The 23,188-nt window shown below is 34.4% G+C and overlaps 1 protein-coding gene across 3 annotated transcripts in view; it reads left to right on the top strand.

Moving 5' to 3' along the window:
- The first annotated feature begins 2,339 nt into the window (after positions 1 to 2,339).
- The window catches only part of LOC108971963, a 43,153-nt gene continuing 22,304 nt past the window's right edge, over positions 2,340 to 23,188 (top strand). Inside the window, exons 1-3 of one of the 3 annotated variants that reach the window (XM_018938456.1) lie at positions 2,341 to 2,481; positions 2,598 to 2,726; positions 15,194 to 15,458. In XM_018938456.1, the coding sequence (XP_018794001.1) occupies positions 15,327 to 15,458 (132 nt within the window). In that variant the 5' untranslated portion in view covers positions 2,341 to 2,481; positions 2,598 to 2,726; positions 15,194 to 15,326. Of the gene's footprint in view, positions 2,727 to 15,193; positions 15,459 to 23,188 lie in introns of all 3 variants that reach the window. The other 2 variants (XM_018938541.1, XM_018938370.1) reach the window with 2 other exon arrangements.

Below are 23,188 nucleotides of genomic sequence, written 5' to 3'. Positions count from 1 at the left end.
TTATATTTGTCAGGATAATTATTGCAAAAGACTTTTGGTTATTATTGTTTCGGTTACAATTTCTTAGCAATTTTTTTTTTCAGGCAAATCGTTAATTACTTTTGTATCATTGCTGGGTTGAAATGGAAACAGTACGAATAAAAAAAGTTATTTTGTTAACAATTAATTTCATATTAAAATGTGTCTTCCTGCTTTGGAAATACTACTGAAATACAGGAGACAGAATTAACACTGATCAAACTGAGAGTCATGCTGCCACGTAGAAAGAGGATGAAGAACAGGCCTACTGCTACAAATTGCTTAACTGATAGCAATGTAAAATTATTACTAACAAATCCTTGTCGGTTAAACTACGAGTCTATTCTGGTAATAAAGAACCAACTGTTGCCGGGATCGCAATACATTATGCTGATGCAGGAGGGCGCAATAAAATAAGATACAGACATGTCAGAACACCGCACTCCCGACTAACACATTCTGTCTTTTGATGTTCCTGTCAAACACCTTCATAGTGCGGACCATATGCTCCTCCACAAGCAAGTTCGGTTTGAATGTTTTAGCAGAAACCATACTTGCAGTCATCTTTGCAACATCGAACGGAACCTCTAACTAGGAACATCAATAGAAATATTAGATACAATAATGTAGTGACGCGATTTCAGAGGCGCCAAACATAAGCTGTGTTCCGAACGTCAATCACAGTGGAGATGCTTTACATTTTTAATGATCTCCGCCTCATGAATAGCGTCCATCGCAGACTGTGAGATTGAGTTGTCGCGCGAAATCAGAGTGAGCCTTGCCCAACTTCGGTTTGGGTATTGTAGCAGGCCAATCTACTAATTATCCTGACATAACAACCATGACACTCCACATGTTACTAATCACCAATTTTCATTCCCTGCGACATTCGTTCGCTTAACACCACTCTCCCTTTGTTCCGACCAAATCGAAACAGCCATTGTTTTTTTGGATTTGGGGCAGAGTGATTGGTTTTTCATTCTCTTAAAAACAGGAACTCGCTACAAACTACAACACCTACTACTTTCTGAGTAAAAAAAAAGTTAGCTACAGCAAAGAAATATAAACTCATTATCCATGAAGACAATTAGTCAACAAATACAAATCCGATCATAGGTAAGTGTTTATATACCTGCGTATGCATTAAATGCCCTTGCACATGATACTCTTTTCTGTTTTTTATTTTGATTATTATCTGTCAGCTTCTTGCATTCAGCTTATTTTTCTATTTGTTTATCAGCTTCCTTTGATCTAAACCATGTCAGCATTGGCGACAAGTACAAATCAACACATAAGTAAATAGTAATAAAAGGGTATAGTCAAAGAAAAAACAATGAAAACAATATTAGTAAAACTAAATACGAAGCGAATGCTTAAACCTCCAAAAATACGAAAGATAAAACAAAAGATTTGTAAACCTTTTACTTTGCGCCACTTTATTTTGTGCGTACAAAACTCGTGTGTATGCATGCGAGAGTGTGTGTATGCATTTTTCTGACAACGAATACTACAAAGGGCAGCTGCAAATATAGCAAAACCAAATGTAGCTAACAGAAGTAAGAAAAAAATCATCTAATCCAAAGCAGCAGCTGATAAAACTGGATTTGAGCGTAGTTCACTTTCGCTTTCGATACGAGTGACTTGCGCGAAGGTTGCGAGTGTGTTGTCGGCAAGACAAAAAACGTAATAATTAATACAATTACACCAACGGTGTGGATTTACTGCGTTAACGCACACCTGCGCAATGTGTGTGTAAATATTTTTTGACGCGCTTTTATTTTGCGCCGAAATCTCTTAGTTTGCCAGCGTTTTCCATAAATTGCTCTTTGCAATGCTCTTCTACTCTTTTGGCAGGCGCGCTGGCGTATTGCGGTTTTAAGTCAAAACACTAAGATACTATTTATCGTTGCTATCAACTGCTTCAAGCAGTTTAGGTTTTTTGGCACACCAGTAATTATCACGCTCAATTGCTCAGTCACTCAAACGTAAGGCGCCAGTAACGGCGGTAAACTCAAACCCCTCATTATCACCTCATATGATAGCTCCTTACACTGAGCCTACTACTCCGTTTTTACTCATATGCAACACTTTAGGAGCGCACTTTTAAGCCATGAGTGTAGCCACCACAGACGCTGTCTTATTGTCTCTCCAGTTGGCTCAAAGCACTTGTCTTGATTGACGTTGGTCTCTAGCCGACCACCTTGCAGGCGCTAGCCTCAACGCCTTTATGTGAACTGTCTCAACAGCTATGGCGATGGCGGTGGTGGTGGTGGCGGCGCCACTCGTTGACTTGTTTAACTGTGTGTCGGTTTTGAGCTTAATTCCGTTGGCGTGTGATAAAAATACGTTAGTAATCAATTGCAAGTCCAACTGCCAAGACACGGAATTAAGACGCGCCTTCGCCGTTGTCGTCGTGGTTTAACAATCGCTAATTTAGTCGTTTTCATTTAATAAATATACATTGTAAGCAGCATTAAGCAAAATATTGAGCGTGTTGTTGAAAATTATTGAAAAGTGTTGCAAACTTAGAACTACAATTGAATTAAAGATTTTATAATATTATAAACAATAAATTGCAGTAACAGCGTTTTGTGCAGCACGTTCACCTGCTATTGAGTGGATAATTTGCAGTTATTTTCGAATTTTTGGAATCATTGCCAAATTTTGCCGTAGAACGACAAACCACCAAAGCGTTTAACGCTAAAATTGTACGTGTTTAAATTTTCATATTTATTAACATTCGATTTCATTGCAAACTCATTACTTCATAGCAACTAATACATATGTGCATTTTAATTTTATTTTTTAACTCCGTGCCTGCTAGAAGCATTTCATACATTTATGTTATTCATTAATCGTGGTATATTAGATTTTTTTTTCCTCTTGCCTTCACTTCCTATTTCGTACTTATACATACATGTGCCTTGCAGTGTATCATATTGCAGCGTGGGTATGAGGATTGTAAAGAAAATTATTCAAAAAAAAGTTATGAAAAAATATATATAGAAAATTAAAGCTTCGCAAAAGCCACGAGAAAATAGTAAATTTTGAGAAAAAGAACGGCAAAAATTATAATATACGAGCAGTGCCCTTATGTTGTGCCAATGTATTACAAGGGTGCCGTTATCAAATCTGTAATCACATTTTTCAAAACAAATAAAGCTACCTTTTTAGGTTCTTACCTTGATGCGCATCTGTATATGTGATCTGTGAATTATTTTCTAAATCTTTTACTTAAATTGAAGTTTTCTTAAATGTTTAATAAATCCCCAATTAAAATGCAAAATAACGTAACATCACTTATCATAACTTTACACGCGAAAGAAAACGTTGTAATAGAGATCACTCATATTGAAACAAAATTTAAGTTATGGTTATAAAATGGATATATATTGGTTATATATTGATTATATATTGGTTATATATCGGTTATATCTGACAGCAGATGCTGAAATTTCTATGCTACATATACTTACATATGATGTAGTGAACCTTAAGTAATGAGAAACTCAATTTTGCTTATTTTTTTATGATACGCTATTTTGCATTTTAGGCCATAATATGCGTCATCGCCATTAGACACCAAAATTTCGTTCTGCATCTTTCTTATTAATTATATTTCATTATTAATATCTACATTATAGTATTTATTACGGATTCTTCTATTACTTTTCCAGCTGTTATCAATAAGAAATCCATGCAAATATTTAAATATATTTGCCATACATCCTAATGGCAAAAATATTTACCGAAATATCTTACTTATTTTTTAAAGTTATTATAGACGCTCTATAACTCCCTGATAACTAATATTAAGAGACTCCTAACCTAAACCAATCACGTAACCACAAGAATCCGAAGGCCGTTGTGGACCTAACAAAGTGTGTTACTGTAATTTGAAAGTTTGTGGGTTCGATACTCTACCCGTTTTGTTAAATCCTACTTAAGAGTTACTATCATAATATGAGTGTGATTACCGAGAAACTAATCCAACTATTGAATTTCGATAAAGTTAAAAATATGCTCGAAAAGGTAACTATGACAACTTTTGAGACAAAATTCTTCATTTTGTTGTAATTATCTTTGGGGTTTTTATTGTAACTTCACATAAATTGCTAAAATTTGCTGAGCCTATCAGCGGACTCTGAATGCATTTCGGACCAGAAAAAACTAAAATTTATTCAACTGCTGATACCGATTACATAAATTTCAATAAATAAATTCTTGTTTTATGAAACAACTAACGCTCCAAAAACATATACATACGTACATATGTAGGCATGGGAATAAAACGAAGTCATTCGGTGCCAAATCAGGACTATGGTATAAGAAGGATGACTCATCAAATCGATGTTTTGAGTGCTCAAAAATGCACTTGTTTCAGTCCATGTCGCATTATCGCGGTGAAGTGTGATCTGATTCCTCGAAAGACAACTGGTAAACAATGATTATATACCACCCAGAATTAAGTGTTCTGCGATGTTCTAGTGTTATGGTTGCGACATGTCAATTTGCACGAGTTCCTCACATTGTGTTCCACGGGGAATGAACACTTATGCTGCGTATGTCTGACGTCTGCAATTAATACCCGAAAATGAAGTGATTTTTTTTAGGTTAAATTTATAATTTCTTAATTTAAATTATTTAATATAAAGCAGATTGATAATGCCATTTAATTAGGATGATATTTTACTTGCCTTCATTTGTCAATTGCACTTGTAGTAGAGTAATTAATGCTTTATTGATTTAAAGATTAATATCAGTTTGTTTTAAATACTTGTCATCTTTAATTAAAAAAATGTTTGTTTAGAAAGATGCATGATTGCGTTAAGTTTTACTTACCAGAAAATATCCGAATGCATCACTTGTTAGTCACTTGGATTAATATGCTAAACTAACTAATTGATTTTGCTCCGCTCACCGCTACGCCAAGTGACTAATTATTTTTCATCCGGGGCAAAGTTCCAACGAATCACTTAGCTTTAGCACTTAACTACAACAACGCAATTGTTATTTGCACCCTGCAGTAAAATATCCAACTGCTTAGAAAAAATATTAAGTTACAACCGAGACTTTCTAAAGGAATTAGTAAATAAAATACTAGTTAAATAAAAGTACTAGTTTACAACAAGACTTGGCGAACTACGAAAGAACTTTCAATTTTCATACATCTCCATTTTTTTTTAAACGTTGGTCTAAAGAATTTAGAGATCCGCTTGTTGCGAAAATTCTTTTTATATCTTTGGTGAGGCGAGTATGCTTCTGAGTTATGGAACCTTAGTTACCAAATTCATTCAGTGAACTTAAAGTCCGTTCAAAAACAAGGATTAGGGTAATCGTTAGGTGTTATTAACTATTCAGAAAGAAGGAATTATAAATCGATTTATTAAATTTCGACTCAATGAGTGTACAGAATAAGGAGCAACTGTTAATCAAATTAATTGTAAGAAGGTTTTATGTTATTGTGTATTTTTAACAATATCTCTTTCGTTGAATTGCTTTACTTTCTTTTTGAACTTTTTTCTTTGAACTAGTATTATGTGAAAATATTTATGTTTTAAACCTGCTAACATATCGAAAACTATCGCTATGTAACTTATGGCTAATACGAAAAATAGATAGTCTCTGACTAATTATTAGGTAGTTGACAACCAGTTAATTTCTCTGCTGGGTAATTTACTGTAATCTCTAAGTTTTCATTCAATTTCACGTATGTAATAAATCTGTTTAATTTTCATTGAAAACGGATGACAAGCAATTGAGATAATAATGTGGAGAACTTTTTCGAAAAGCAATCATAACGATTTTTTCTCAATTAATCATTAATTTTTTTCAGAGCTTATGATATTCTTTAGAGGATTATTACAATTATTTTCCTGGAATATAAATCTTGAGTATAATGAAAAATGCTACACTTTTCTGGGCACTCAAAAATTCTTTCTACTTCGCGTAGACAAAAATATATAAAAATTAATAAATAAATAAATAGTATTAAAAATTAAATAATAATTAATAATAAATAATTAAGCACTGTATTAAATTTTGAACCCAAGTAAAAATATTAAAACTTATTCAAAGAAAGCATTTCTCCATAGATAAAGCCTAATTCATACATAATTAACAACGAATTTGACCAAAGTCGCTTACCATATGGTAACATATTCAGCGAACTAGAAATGTTAATTTCTACAACAGTAACAAAAGTTTACGAAGACCAAAAATGTTAATTTATATATCTAGAAGTAATAAAAATTTACAAAGTACAAAGTGCGCATGCTGTAGACAAGATAAATGCCCAGCCAAAAAATTTTTGAATGGGTCACGTATAAAAATATACGGCTACTGAAATCTCGGACTTTTGACAGCCATAAAATAGTGCTCAGTGCAAATTTAAAACTCTCTAAGAGTTTCAATTTAAAAAGAATTTATTTCTAAAACTAATTTTTATGCAAAGAAAAGTAGTAGAATTATTATGCAATAAGAGAATTGGTGATTTTGAGATCTCTGATTTTCTTGCATATAATTTGGATTAGCATGTACATTGGCTTTGCAAAATGATTATCTTCTTTACGAAGATAAAAATGTTAAATAACTTTAGTTGTTTTATAACTCGTGGTGTTTGTGAATGCAAACAGCGGCAGTGATGATCATATCTAAATAGCGAACACAATCTGGTACATATATTAACTGAACTGACAATGTTTACAAAAAACAATATTTTTTGGAGTAAATTATTAGAAGTTGCGTTTTCATTGGGGTGGTTTTTTTTACGTGGCGGGTCCCAAACCCAGCGCACAACCCTATGCAGGGAATGTTTCGCCTTCTCACTTTAGCTCACCTTCAAACGGATGTTCTTAGGCTACCCAGAGGATACTTGGTCAAGAACCAGAAGTCGTGAGCTGCTTGAGTCATATGTAAAAGAATCGTTTCTGGCCACTCCCATGTGAATGGCGATCAGAAAACTTTCCTCACTTGCGTGAACTTCTACACATGACTCCATCCTCCAGATAAAGAAAACGTGGTCATAGTACTTTTACATTCAACTCAAATATTCAAAACTTGCTTCATACCAGTTTAATATAGCTATGCGAGCTTTCTTTTCGTGAACATTCTCCATACAAGTGAACCACAGTAACGTAAATTTTAGTACTAATGTAACAATGATCTTATGTATCGTCACCTAAAATGCAAAAATAACCGAGCATCACTTTTCATAAGTTTAAGGCGAAGAAAAACGCTATAATAGAAATCACTCACATTGAAACAAAATCTGACTTTTGGTTATAAATTGGGTATACATTTATTATTAAATGGTTATATATTGGTTATAAAATAGTTATATATAGTTATTAGGTTATAACTGACATAGTAAGCTGAAAATTTTATGCTTCATAGATGCAATATAATATAGTGAATTGTAAGCAAAAAAAAACTCAATTTCTATTTTTTTGATGATACGTTGTTTTGCCATCTTAGGTGACGATATATAAAAACCACTTATTTTTGTAACAGACAGGCTCTAAATTCATATCGAATTAAAGAAATTAGTTACTCGAGAATTTTACTTTAAAAGTGCGTGTGTTTTGATGGTTAGGTCAAAGTAGGAACATATTTACTCCATTCTGAATGCTCTCTCTCATTGAATTTTTTTATTATTACACCCTAAATAGGTTTAAATTTATATATAAATGATCAACATGAGAAGTTGAATCGATGTAGCCATGTCTCGCTCCGTCTGGCTTCTCCCAGCGGTTTCCCTTCCACTTGACCAATTGGAGTCCAGTGACACTTGCAAAAATCATGTTTTATTATTATCAGCAAAGTTGTTTTGATTGTTTTAATCTATGTGCTTTCAAGCACCGGCAGTTTAGGCTGTCAACGGCAGGTACTCGCGTAAAACACAACAACTGTTGTCCGTCTGTCTGTATATACGCTAACTAGTTTCTCAGTTTTTGGGATATCGATCAGAAATTTGTCACACCGCCGAATTTTTGGAACCGCCTTTAATGGACTACAATAGCAAATAGCTGCCATATAAAATAAAGAATCGGATTAAAGTGTTTTTATGGAAATCTTACAACCGAAGTAATTTTTTTTTTTTATATACTCTGACTAATCTCAAATTTACATAGGGTTCGCTAGCTGCCAAAAACCTATATAAGATTTGCACAACACAAATATTATTGTGGGTATGCGGTGATTATATCTCGTCATGCGAGCATTTTGGTACACAAAATTTTTCTTTCCAAGTGGGTCTCACCAACTCAGGATCCTTCGAAAACAAGATCGATCCTTAGCATATCATTCGAACATAAAAACTTTGAGAAGCTGTTATATAACTCGAGGTATTTATTTATTTCAAGAGAAGACGACGTAGCTTATTACCTCCTCTCTCTTTACTTGTCATTTGAAGATTGATTTCAGATAAAAACTTTTCTAAGCGGTTTATAAATGTGAAAAACTTTTTTACGGTAGTCAACGTAGCTTTATTTTCATGGTTCGTCTTCAATAAATATTTTTTAGTACAATATATAAAATAAAATTAAATATATATTTCAACCTAAACTAGCTTCTTGACACTTACATATTGTACAATGAAGTCTCAAGCAAGAAAAATAAAAAAAATATAAGTTGGAAAATTGTCTAACCTACAGAAATCATATTATAGAATTTTCTAAGTTAACTATAGCGCTCAAGAATAAAAAAACAACAAACATAATTGTAGATACTCTTGAAGCTCACTGATGAAGAGCTAAAAGTAAAAGTACGATAAATGTAGTTACATTTGCAATAAGTACGAAATATGATAAATCATGAATTACTCTCTTCACTGCACACAGTTTTTACAGACACAAGAGTTATGTGAGTAAATTTATTTTGAATCTTGCAAGAGTTGGAACGCGCATTAGTTGCGCTCGGCCCACTTTAATGCCGCGAATATTGGCATATTGGTGTCAGAGTAAATTTGCCAGCATCATGAAACTGAATTTAAAAATGTGTACCTCCCTTCCCTGCCTGCCCTGAAGAAGCAGCCAAGCCAGCGGGCACTTTGCCGCAACAGTTGCCAACTCATTATTGCTGCTTGGAAAACACCATTCAAACTATGCGTTGTTGTTTTTGTTGTTATTGTGTCGTTTACGACAGCTCAGAGTGAGCAGCAGCGTGAACGGATCGTGGCTGAAGATAAAACTGCTGCTAAAAATGCAATAAAACAAAATATCAGCGCGCATAAATATAAGTGTATGAAAGTGTAAATATTTGTATGAAAGAGGCCATAATAACAACAACGCGGAGCCATACCGAAATGCAAAAACACATCGTAAAGAAAAAACAACAAATAAATAAAATATTAGCGTGTGCAACCATTTAGCTATGACATAACAGCGAAAAGCGGTTTTGAGCACAGCCAACAGCTCAGCCATTCACCCAGCCAGCCAACCAACCATCCATCCGCTCTCGGCTGTCAGCCATGGCAGTGCGCATGCGCAACAATGCAGCCGCTGGAGTCTATGAACGCGCGCCGTAAGCAATTTCCTTTTTATTTTCATTTTCGTTTTTTGTTTTGCTTTTCAATTCCGTTTGCCCACCTACTTTCTTGCCTTTTTCCATTTCTGCGAAAGTCATGCGCTCTTTCACGCTCACTTTCATGTCCGCGTCTGGCAGCTTTTTCTCCGAAGCGCGATTACTTCATTGCTACTGTCATTAGCAATTCACCGCCAATAATGGCTAAGTAATAAGGTTAATAGTGTTTTTTTCATTCTTTATTTGTCTGTTGATTTTCTTGATTGATCGTTGCATGCGATGGAGGTCATCAAATGTTTCGCATAATCCATTAACATACAATTGTAAATAAGGATTGTGTAATTCGAGTACACACATAAACATTTATACTTTGAGACTTTAACACTCACTCAATTGCGATTTTTGGATGTGGTATTTTCGTGTAGGTTGTTTAACAACGACTTTCGCTTCAAGGTGCATTTTCGCAAATATTTGAAATATTTACTTAAAACCACCACAGTGCCTTAGTAAGTGAGAGTGATATCTCCAATAAAATTTTAAAATAGTAAATTAGACATTTCTTTTAAAAATTTAAATAATTGTTGCTTGAATGGGGAATATTTTATAATATATTTTATAAAAAAAAAACAATTGATTTTGGTAGAGATTAGTTTACTGAGCGTGGGTTTTGGTGTAATCTCTTTATACAAGCATATTTTGTAGGGTATTAAATAAAGTTTGATATCACTTTTATGGTTACATTGTAAGACTTTTTGGAAGCGGGTTTTTATAGAGAATATGTTTGGAATGATTTCGAAAATAATGTTATTGCATTTCGACCTCATTTCGTAATTTCTGTAATTCTGCACATGTTCTTTTTCTAAAAGTAGCTGCTAATTTGTCTGGCCCGCCGATATTTGACCATTATAGCATATATAGCTGCCATACAAACTGAACGATCGGAAGCTTGGGATTGTATCCATAAGGAGTAGTCATCCTTTCGGATGCCTACGCTTGATGCAGAACTAAGCACACTCTGTGGCCTCACTATCGATATCTCTTGTACCCTACCCTTGGTATCCCAGTTGCCTACAGCGTAGTCTTGTCAATGCGGAACAGGTGCTCAAGAGGTGCTCTATTGTTTCTCTGATGCCTTGTTCTAAACATTTCCTGCACTCTTCTCGATTTATCAGCCCCATTCTGCGGGTTAGAATTCCGATCTACTGCTATTACCTATCGAGCAATACCCGAAGGTTCTATATGCAAATTCTCGTGCGGCCAGTAGTCGCCCCGAAGATTTTTATGCTCAGGTTTCAGCGAAGAGATTTATAGGTGTCAGCATCTGCCTTTTTCACTCTTTCTTGTACATTGTGCTTCCACAGCAGTGTCCAAGCCTACCTCAAGGTACTTGGTGCGGTCTTTGCTAAAAATTTGTGGGACACAAGAGAACCTCCATAGAGGAATTGGTGCTTTCTTGTGGATACAAATATATATATTTTCTCCGGGTTCGCCCCAGACCTGATTGCGATGTCCAATTTTGGACTGTACTGTGAGTGGTGCTCATAATACTGAAAATGTTTTGTAGGTATCTACCCGTTATTAAGATGGAAATGTCGCCCGCATATGCCTCTGGGGACTTGCCGTTTAAGTCTCTTAGCTGAGTTTATTCACCACTAATTGTCATCCGTCCTCGACGGTGGCATCCGATTTCTTAACACACTCCAGCCGTTAGTCGACACGTCGGGATTGGCTGCCGCCGCTGCCTTGGACGTTGTCGGCTTGTCGTCCGCGTGCTTTACGTCTAACTTTTCGGCTACATCCATGGTCTTCCTCTTTTCAAAGACGCTTTCGGTTCGCTCAAATGCAGCCTCTTTCCAGCGATATAGTCCTTAATACGATTAGCATACGATGGATAGGAGGCATTGCATCGGCCGTTCTTCACCTCCGATATCTAGTGGCCAGACTTGGAACTTTTCGTCACCTTTTCTTCTCTTTACGTGTTTATATGTACTTACAGCGCTTTCTTGGTCTGAGTCTTCATGTCCTGTGGCAGCCGTGCGCTGGCGACTGCTTTGGCAGTAGTCCTACAACCACCGCAACATGCTCCCTTTGCAATAGATGTGTGGCCAATGGCTACGCAGCCGAAAGGATTGCTGTGCCCGCTGGTGGTAGCAGCCTCGTCTCCCACCAACATTTGGACTGATATCCCAGTCCACTCAGTTCCATTGTCTCTACCCCTAGGGTTTTATACCAAACTACCGGTACCTCATTCGCAGTGGTCATTGAATTACCCATTCACTTACTTCTGAGCAGTCCATCATAATAGGATGATTGGGAAAATACCACCTGCCTGCAATGTAATGACTCTAGCCAAAACCAGCTTGAAATCATAACATTGTAAGCAGTGACTTTTCCATTGTTGATTACGTTATCAGGTGTCAGCATTACACCACTCTTGGGCATCTCAGCCACTATATCATTACCTTCGACTTCGAATTATGACCTGAACTCTTAAGCTTATTCAGTCTTACTTTTTTATTAATAGATAGCTTTGTTGATAACTTTTTTGCTTTAAACCAGTCTAAAACTAAAAACAAAAATCTGGCTTAAACAACTTTTGGGATATCTTCATTTATATGATAAACTCATTTAATTTAGTACGGAAATAGTTTCCGCAAAGCATACCTGCTACGCTGTCTCTTATACACATCTAGATGTGTATAAGAGACAGGCAAAGCATACCTGCTACGTAAGCAACATTGGGTTAAAAAAAAAAACATAAAAAGCAGGAGTTTAAAATTGAATATAAAAATGAATATATTTTAAATAATTATAATTTAACGAGTTTTTTGTATAATATCTGTTTCAAGTTTCAGTGAGTAAGACGCCCCAGAAATGAATCTAGAGATATTTTATTGATTCAGCTTTTAAGCGGAAGGCTTCTGAAAAATATGCAAAGACCAACAAATAATTAGGTAACTAATAATAGGGGCGCAATAAAAACGTCACTAGAAAATATGTATGCACACTAGCTATTTAATGCATAGAGCTAAAAGTGTGGGTGGTCTGAAACACGCAAAATATGCGCGAACTACTACCAGCGCATGCAAATGCGAGCATGACTGCAGGGACCTGATGTGCAAAAATCAGCAATTTGTATTACCAAATATAGTCGTTGTTGCTGTTGTACATTTGTTAATTCCACATACAATTAATAACGTTTTCTAGCGTTTTTTCCGTTGAACTTGACACAACGTTGTCTGGCGCATGCGCAAACGCCATTACCACAGATACTAGTTTCGAACATTACATTAACCAAATACAAATTGTATTCATAGTCACACGTCTGTACGTGTTTGTTGACAAAGCAATTTGCATAATTTTGTCAAAGCAATACCCAATAGTCATAGGTTCATACTATATAATATACATATCTTCATAGCTGTGTAGCTGTTTGTATTCAAACAAACATTAGCAATTGATGCACAAGTCTCCATAATAAAGGTGTACTGTATATACCCACATAACCACAACATGTTTGTATTGTGCATAGACTGCGGTTCAATGTTGACCTTCTCAGATGCAAAAGTTAATGCTCTGCGGCATAACGGCATATTTTAAGAGCATTTTGAATGGCACTTGCAGTACCTTTTGAATATTTCCGATACAATAATTTGCATAACTTGCATAAAATGCAAAATCATTTCAAAATCTCAAAAAAACTAGTGCTGTATATCAGGTTTATTATACTATAGTCTGGTGATCAGCTCAGATACATGTTCGATCGTCTTTATTTGCTTCAAAAAGCACTTGATTGTTTTTAACAAAAGCTGCCAAGTCACTTAGTTCAAGGTCGCAATCTTGGATTTGTGAAGAAATTGGTAAATTTGATGAGTTTATTGAATCTTTGTAAATGCATATAGATAAAAATAGAAAAAAAAAAAAAAATGATTTCAGTAATGAGTACTGCCTACTTTGTTGGTAATAAATTCATACATCCGGCCCTTCATAAAAAGATACAGAGAATCTATGCGGGTCAAGAAAATCTCGCTCCCAGTCCATTTAAAAGCTGCAGTTAATATTTTCTTATATTCGTATTGCTCACCTCCTTCGTATGCCTTGCTTGTTAGTCAACCCCAAACATTTTCAATTACGTAAAGATCTGGATAATTGGAGAATATGGTGGCCAGATCATGACATTAATGTTTTAACTCGAAATAAACGACTTCATTACTCGATCGTTATGAATAGGAGCATTGTCTTGATGAAGAGGAGGAATTGGTCCAAAGTGATCACTTCATTTTGGAAATACGAACTTCAACAATGTTTTGAAGCCCTCATCGTTGATTTTGTGATCGATAAAAGTCAAGTAACTTGTTCCATAAAAAATGATAGACAACTCACATAATGATTCCACCATCTCGGCTGTGGTGGCGACTTAAATATAACTCAACTTTCCGCAAAACGTGATAATAGTATTTAAAGCCGTCAGACCCTTCTAAATTTAAACGTTTTTCATCAGTAAAGACAACTAAATGCCAATCGTTAAGTCGAGTGTGAGATTGCCCAGTCCACGTCATGTATTCTTTCGCGAATCGAAGCCGTTATTCTTTGCATAGTTCATTCAGGGGAGGGTGTTTTCTTGAATTTCAAACGCTTTAGGTATTCTGCATTTCTGGTTGTACGTCTATCAACGGTTTTGGAGATGCGTTTTATCTGTTTGACAATGTTTCGATTTTTCACGTTCCAGAAGTTCAGAATAGTAGCATTTCCCATTTTTTACTTTAATGTAGCTCGAAAACAATTTATTTGTTTATTTTTAGTACTTTCTCAATAGAAAAAACTGTACTTGTTTGGGCAAGACAAAGAAATGAAATGAGCTTCTATTCCAATGACCAACTGAAAACGCACGTGAGTGCCATAGATATTTCTGGATTTTTCGAATTTACAGTCATTTTTTCGAACAAGACTTGAACTTTGTTAAGAAAAGCATTTTGAACACGTGTCACGTTGTTTCCGGGGTAACACACTGTGTGCCGATTAATGCAACTTAAAATATAGAACAGTTTAAAGCTCATTTATGTAAAAATTAAATCAATTCATAATAAAGAAAAGATTCATGCTTGTTCAAGGATAAACAAATATAATACATAAAATTTTCAGTCAATTTAAAAATGGACATTTATTTACTTACTACAGGATATTTATACGGGCAATAATATTTTTGCCTTAATTAGCACATAAATAGTTTTTCCAGTATAATAAATAGTTTATTATAATATTACTTAATGTATGTCATAGCCGCTGCAACGCGTGGGCGGAACAACATAAGTATTTTGTTAGTAGGGATAGCTCATTCAAGATAGGATATGCTTCACATAATTTAACAACGTCTCATATGTTAACCTCAATATATGAATATCTAATTTTAACTTTAATCATAAAACTATTTTTAACTCGCTCAAATCACGTGTAATAAAAATAAAGTCTAATAAAAGTTGTCAATAATAAAAATTACTTAAATATATTGCTCAACTAATAAAAACAAGTTTTGTGTAAATATTTATCACACATTAATTTTATAATAAATATATATATAAATTCGAAAGAAAGAAAAAAACAAATGCCGTAACAGTAATTAAACGTTGCCTTTCTTATCTTTTCCCCTTTGCAGAGTTTATTTTAGTCAACGCAAACGCTTCGTAGTGCTCCTAGAGTAGCCCTGAACACAGCGATTAACCGATTGCAGTCAACGATCACCACCAATAGTGCTCAAACTTACCCACACACATACACACAGACACATTATGAGGCAACAACACTTACTTGCAATCGCCGCCTGCCTGTGCAGCGCCGCCGTAGTACTCGTATCCGCTGTGCCGCTGCCTGCCGGCAACCAGGAATTAGATGTGTTACAGATTCCGCTTTCAGATGGCAAGGTAAGTCTATTGTCAGATTAAATACGATGCAAGCGATTCGGTTACATCAGCGCCGCAGCAGTCATTAGTAACTGAACCAGCAAATATATACATATTTATGAATGTGCTAGTGGGCACGTATGAAAGCAGCAACCGCAGTTGGTTAAGTAGAGTGAGCTGAACTCACTGCAGTGCTGCTGCTTGAATTGTGCAAAGTGTGAATTTTGTTTACAACCCATTTCCTGCGCTATACTTGGACGCTGTTGTTGTTGTACGTTAATTACTTAAAATGATGCTAAATGTCAACAAGCGCCGAAAGTACACGAATTTGCGTGTTTAGTTAGTTTTTCCAACTTTTACTTTGCTCTCTGCTACTCTGTACTCGAAGCTGCCATTAGATAAGCTTTTAAAGGTGAAGTGGCGTTGTCACGAAGCGGCACTTATTTTAGAGATGTAAAGTAAATGAAATAATCGCGAAGTGTTTTAGTTTCAAACAATTCCGTAATTTCATTAAGCGGAAGCAGACAATGGAATAACTTTTCCGAAAATTATCATAAGCCAATCATGATCAGTTTCGGTGCTTTCCATTGCCAAGCACAGTTTAACAGTTTTTAGTAGCCATTTTGAAAAAATGTGAAAAATTACACTATTTCCTCTAAGTTTAAAAACGGAAATAACATCATGAGCAGTTATTATAATATATATAGTTATTGAAGGGATTGCGGTACAAAATCGAGAAAAATCCTTATTGAAAGAGAAAAGGTATATTATTAAAAGCCAATGAAATTATGGCGAAATTAAAGGAATGTGCGGACAACGTCCGATGTTGAGATCTTAAGAGAAAACTTAATTAAATAATATTTAGCTCCACATAGATACTGACCATAGTGATATTAACTTAAATGAAGAATGAAGAAATCAAAAGACAACACAAATAACAATATATAAGAGGCTTAAAATCATAGAATGTAGACTGAAATGAAAAATCCTAAATTTTAATAGCTTTTCGAATAAGATTTTTGTAAAATCTTGTTGACTGTTTGCAGAGACTTCGGATTCCAAACTCAGCATCGACTAGAAAATAGCCTTGAATAGGTTTACCATAAATTTAAAACGAACAAACTACGAAGTCGCTTTGAACTTATTTTTTATATACGAGAATTATTTGATGAAATTCATTGCTTTGATATTAAATATAGCAAAGTTCAATAAGAGCGCTACAATTTTTTTTTTATTAAAACAAAAAAGTTGTTGGATAACAGTGAAATTCTTTGTTCCTGTGAAAGTGCATTGTGCATAGAACTGGATTTATTTGCATAGCCAAACGCTTAACTCTATTTTCGGCGGTTTTCAAGCATAAATTGACCTTTACTGCTGCAATTTCACGCTCGATATTCATGCGAAGCTCATCAATAGTCGCTGGCTTGTTGGCATAGATCATAGACTTGACGTTGCTCCACAGGGGAAATAGTCTAACGGCAAGCCGGCCAATTGATTGGAACATTTCGTAAGACAACACGTTTACTAAACTTGGTTTTCAACAAAGTGATTGTGACATTCATTGTGTGGCTTGTGGCGTCGTCCTGTTGGAATCACATATTGTCGAAGTTCATATCATCCAATTGGGGTCAAAAATATTCGGTTATCATTGCGGTAGCAATATTCTCATCGGCACTTCTTTGTCTCACAGGCACGAGAACATTTTGTATTATGCCTGTGGATTAAAATTTTTCAATAGACGCTCAATTGCTAATCTGACAGCACATTTATCACGACCATACTGACTTCGAATTTTGGTAGTAAATTGTAATAATTTCGACTTGTTGTTGGATCGTATATTTTCCATTATGAAATGGCAAACTTTATTACAGAGAAATATCAAAACAGTGAATTAAAATATATGAGGCCTCGCAAAGTTTCTTGGTATGCTTTTAGATAATCTTTCAACTAGTAGACATTGACATAACCGAATTATAGTAAGCCAATCGTCGCACATTTGGAAAATTTCAAAACAAAAATACCAATTGCGATTTTTCTAGTTTTTAGAGTAATTCAAGTATCAAATTTATTCTGACAACATTCTCGCATATTATACGCCAGTTTGGCAACTTATGTGTCCTCAAAGCTTTAAGCTCGGTATTGGCAACGCTAATCCAGCTTTAGTCTCACACACATCAACTTCATTTACCATTATATCAAAACTCAATAATATGTATGAGTTTCAATCAAATCAAAACAAGAATTCTGGTTTTAGTGTAATTTCTGGCCCACTTTAGTATAAGATACTCGTACTCTTTGGTAAACTGCATAAGTAACCTTACTACATTTAGCTCTATTACTGCAAGTTGCTATCAGCTGGTATATCATATATAGTACGTACGTTCACTTATAACATTGAGTGACTCATATTATGTCCTTATCTTCACGCCTCACAAAATCGCACACAGCGATTAAAAGTATTTTTGTTTTTTCCTATATAAACGAATTTTCATTGTCCACCAACTGGAAATTGTTGCCTTTTGTGTCTGTATAAAATGTGGGTCTCCAGATTCGCTGTCACATATAGACAAAACGAGTTGCCACGAAATCCTGCAAAACCTGCTGCTCAATGCGTGTAATAAGCAAAATGCGCGGAAATGACACATTGAGACACTGCCCAGTTAACCAGTTGGCAAGCGACTGAAAATGAGAGTGTACGCTACACACACAAACATATATGTGTATGTATATATCTGTATTTATGTAAGCAATAACGCGGCCGTTGAATTAACATGCCGGTCGAGTCTTGCTGACTGAATATCCTCCAAAGCAACAGTTTAAAGTTGTTAAGCGCAGTCGTTTTTATTTTGGGCTATGAAAAACCAGAAACGAAAATTTGTAAAAATCATGGAAAAATTATTTGTATATATGTATGTACACATAATTACTACTAAACAAGTAATCAGCGCCAAATAGTTAAACACTGCGCTCGGCATCACTCACTTGTACAAAGGAGTGAACGGCTAGTTCGCTGACCAACTGAAATTATGGATCAGTGTGCGTATGTACATAGCTACATATATACGCTTAAATCTATTTTAATAGCCTCACTTAGCGGCGCTGACCTGTTGAAGTCGGATATTGACTTGTGAGCTGAAAGTAGAATGCCATAACGACGAGTTGCGTTTATGCGAATAGCTCACATGTTATGCCGCATATTAGAGTGACAATTGCTGTGGCATTATTTGTCATAACTAGCAGTGAAGTTGGTAATTTTTAACTCAAATATCAAATCGTTATATCTAGCGACATCACAAGACATGCAAATTACATTTAATTGCTCAGGAGTTTAAGCGTATTGTTTAAAGGCTTCTTGTTGTTTTTAATAGGCCATAAAATAGTTATTTTGTACACCAAGTATTCGAAAATACATCAGCTGCAACTCTGTAAATATTTTTTTAGACGCTTTGTTATGCGGCTCTTTACGCAGCTTTGTTTATCTTAAACTGAATGAGTATTGAGCGTTAAGAGGACTAGATGGCAAGTGTTGCAGTCTCAGGGGGATGATCCAAATGCGATTCATTTTCATATCCATTTAATTTGAATTTGGTGGAAAAATAATTTCAGAATACTTCGTAAACTCTATATTGACTTAAAGTTGATATCTTCTCACCGAAATACTCTTTTAACTAATAAATAATCGAAGCGTATGTTTAGGTAATCAAATATTTAATTTATTTTTTTTTTTGCGTAACCTATGCATTTAAAGAGTTTGGTCACTCTGGAGATTTTGTTCAGTCTCTAATAAAGGTCTAACTCTGACTGTTTAATTGGTAGTAAGATGAGTTGAATCAAATTCTCTCTAAAAAATAGTAGAAAAAAATTGATTTATAGAATAATAGGACTATTGACTAATATTTTCCGAAAGGATATTTCAAGCCAAAAGATTAAATTTTTTGTTATTCCTGGTCTAGCTTATATACAGTTAGAGGGCAGAAAAAAGCGAATTTTACAGAATTTTTTCTGAGAAAATTTCTTAATTTATTAATTCAAAAATGTTTACACATATTATAGTATTTTTCAGCTTCATTTTAAGATTTTGTATTACATAAAATATTTATTTGGAAAGGAACTACAGCTGACCTCCGAGAGCTTCTCACAAAAAACATGTATCTATATCTCTGAACTGAATCTTCTGAAATTAAAAAATCCAAACAGATTTCTTTAAAGTAATGTTAAATCCAGTAATTTTTTTTTTTTGTTTGACAAAATGTCGGTTTCTCAAAAACAAATCGACTTTGATCAAAATTTCGCCATTAAAATGTTTTTAAAAAAATAAATTTAAAAATTAACGCTGAGAAAAAATGTTCAATAAATTACTAAAATAAGGAAAACCGTTAACTTCGGTTGCACTGGAGTTAAATACCCTTTACAGGTGCATTTATGTTAGTAACTGGGTGTTCAGTTTGTATTGAAGCTATATGCTATAGTAATCCGATCTAAAAAATTTCTTCGGAGATCACATTATTACCTTAAGCAGTAATCCATGCCAAATTTCGTGAATATATCTTGTCAAATGTGAAAGTTTTATATACAAGAACTTGATTTCGATCGTTCAGTTTGTACGGCAGCTATATGTTATAGTGGTTCGATATCGGCAGTTCCGACAAATAAGCAGTTTCTTGAAGAGAAAATGACGTTTGCAAAATTTCAAAACGATATCTTAAAAACTGAGGGATTACTTCGTATATATATATATAGACAGACGGACAGACAGACGGACATGGCTAAATCGACTCAGCTTGACATACTGCTCATTTATATATATACCCTTACTTCTGGGTGTTACAAACTTATTGACAAAATTAATATACCCTGTTCAAGGTATAAAAATGTATTTAAGAAGCTCGTGTAAAAATTTAAGAACAATGAATTTAGCTGCTTTCGAATAATATTGGTCACCGACTTTGAAAACTCCATTTTGTGAAAAACACGTTTAAAGTGTAGTCTTTTTCTTCCAAGCACTCTGAAACACCATTTCAAATTTGCGTGTAACTGTGAAAATATTCCCCAGATCGATATGAAATTTTCTGTGTGTATTCTTAAATAAATGTTCATTAAGAAAATAAAATAAATCGATTTTTCTAAAATTTTAATTGGATATAACCACTTAAGGGTCACTTGGAATTTAAAAATCAATTGTTTTTAAGTTTTTAGAGTAAATTTATAAATATAATTATACACAGAGAAAGTTTATAAAAAAAAAATTAAATATTTTTCGAGTTACACGAGGTCTCCGACGGCACTAAAAAGCAGGGTTTTCACTCGTACGGTGATTTGGATATTCCCGTGGATGAAATTCAAAAATAAAAAATTCTTCTTCTCCTAAATTACAAAATATTGTTCCTTGACCTATAATCATAAGGAAACAGCAAAAAAAGATAAATTTGCAACGCTTTCTAAAAAAATTAAATTTTACCCCAAATTTGATAGTTTTTGACCTGTCAAAATTCTATTTCAAATCAAACAGATTTCAGATCAAGAAACCGAATGGCTATTGTATGTAGAATAGAAACGACAAAAAAAATTTCATTATGATTGGATCATTGGTCTTCGAGTTAGCACTGCAGCAAATTTGAAAAATGCTTTTTATAAATAAACAGTTGAATCTGATGCAACGAAGCGGTATCATTTAAGTAGCAGGAACTCAAAAACTATTTGAGATATTGATTTGAAACTTTAGTACGTTATTGCCACAGTTATGGAAATATGAAATATTTTTTTTAAAGTTATCTTTATTTTATAAAAATTTTAACGACCTGCCGGCGTTATAATTGCCTATGTTTTTTAAGACTTTCAAATTGTATTGGCTCGTTAAATTGATTAAAATGCACGTTTAACATGGCCTATTACTTAGTACTCACATGCAAATACAACAAAAGTAGTATTATAAGTACTTTTTAACATTATTCATCACCTTACTTGAAACCTCTGCTATATGAATCCAGCTATATTTTTATATACAAATATATTTCAATAATATATATACGTATATGCACAATTTCCGTAAATTTCCAACAATAAAATATATCAATAATAGTAAAAATATCTAACCACAGCAACAAAGACATCGATCTGCAAGGCAATCAACACCAGATGCCTCCACAGCTGTAGCAACAAACTGAACAAACTGAACAAACTGAAGTGCCGCCGAAAGTCACCTTCAGCAGTCAACACCCAGCACACTTCAATCGGCGATACAAAAGACTTAAGCGACGAACTCGAGCCAAAGTACGCGCACTTTGGCAAAGTGCACAGCAATTGAAGCGGCAACGACAACTTGTTAAGCATTTGTTGGCACAGCTTATGCTAGCAGCAATATTTCGGCAACCATTTTCCCCTTTTTATTTGCTGTTTTCGCTTTTGTGGTTGCTATGCACCGAATTGCTTCGTTGTCTATATTATTTAGCGGTAATTTGTCGAAGCGCGCAGGCCAGCAATTTTTTCAAATAATAGCTTTTATGATTTAATATATTTTAGTTGTGTGCTATGAGTTGCATTGCAGCAAGCAATTTGCGCTTTTCGTATACAATTTTTTGGCAGATTTGTATAGCTATTTTCGTGCGGTTTCTAGTCACGGCTTGAGAGCGTTGCGTTTTAATACATCAAATTTCATGAGCGTCTGCAGATGTGGTATTGCAATTATGCGCGTTGAATAGCACTTTATTACTAGTAACCGCTACTGTTCAGCTGCAGTTCTGTAGACATGAATTGGATGGCCTCTGAGGATTATTTGTTAAGTATAGAACTGGCACTTGGTGCGGCGTGCGTTCGAATCTCCGGAGAGACGGAATTTCAAAAAATTTAGAGAACTTTGGAACTTTACTGCATTACTAAGTTTGCTTGACAGCATTTTTTTTTAGAATAAGCAGTATTCTTCTAAGTCTAATCATCGCACATTCACTTTGCTCGCATGCCTATCGCCACTTAGCATGTCAAATGTCATAAAAAATATATTTGCGCAAAATTTTTATTTCTGTTCTTTGACGCAGACGTTTATACATACACAAATATAAACATATAAAATCATTATACACATATTTTGTCATATATATATACATCCTTTTAAGCTAACCAGACACATTAGCCGCTGCATTCGAGGTCTCCGCTAGCACGAAACTGCTTTTCTTGAGCCGATAATTTGCATGCATGTCTCAATAATCTTTTTTTTTAATACATTTATTACATTTTAATTCGTTTTTTGGTTTTTTCTGCAAAAACAGAACAAAATAAAGCAACGAAATGTCGGCATAATTGAAATTTGATTATGTGCCAGTTCACGTCTCGTAAGAAATATAGCGAATGAAGTAGAAATAGACACACGCACATGCGCACAAATCAGTTTTACAAATGCAAAACATTTTTCCACTCAATTTAAATTCAAATAATAACCTTAATGAACACATTACAATTTAAGCCGTGCGCTTAGTCTGCAGGCATTTTATAATCGGGTATTACACTGTATATATTTTGGAGTTAGAAAAGTGATTGTATAATTTAATGTGCGACTTCATGCTGTATTTTTTGGCTTAAGTAATTTAATTCTTACGAATATTAACTCAGACGAAGTGGCAAATTGGTGGCACGAAAATTATGTTTTATCTCAAAAATTAGATTTTTCATTTAAAAAACTATATTTTTATACAAAAATAAATATATATTTCGTATAAAAAAATATTTTTTTATTTGAATTTTGTAAATTTACACTAACC

The sequence above is a fragment of the Bactrocera latifrons genome, unplaced genomic scaffold (assembly GCF_001853355.1).
Source record: "Bactrocera latifrons isolate USDA-ARS-PBARC rearing strain unplaced genomic scaffold, ASM185335v1 scaffold_0, whole genome shotgun sequence".
NCBI classification, from domain to species: Eukaryota; Metazoa; Arthropoda; class Insecta; order Diptera; family Tephritidae; genus Bactrocera; species Bactrocera latifrons.
Note: the sequence above shows the minus strand (reverse complement) of the source record. Positions and strands in the feature narration are given on the sequence as shown.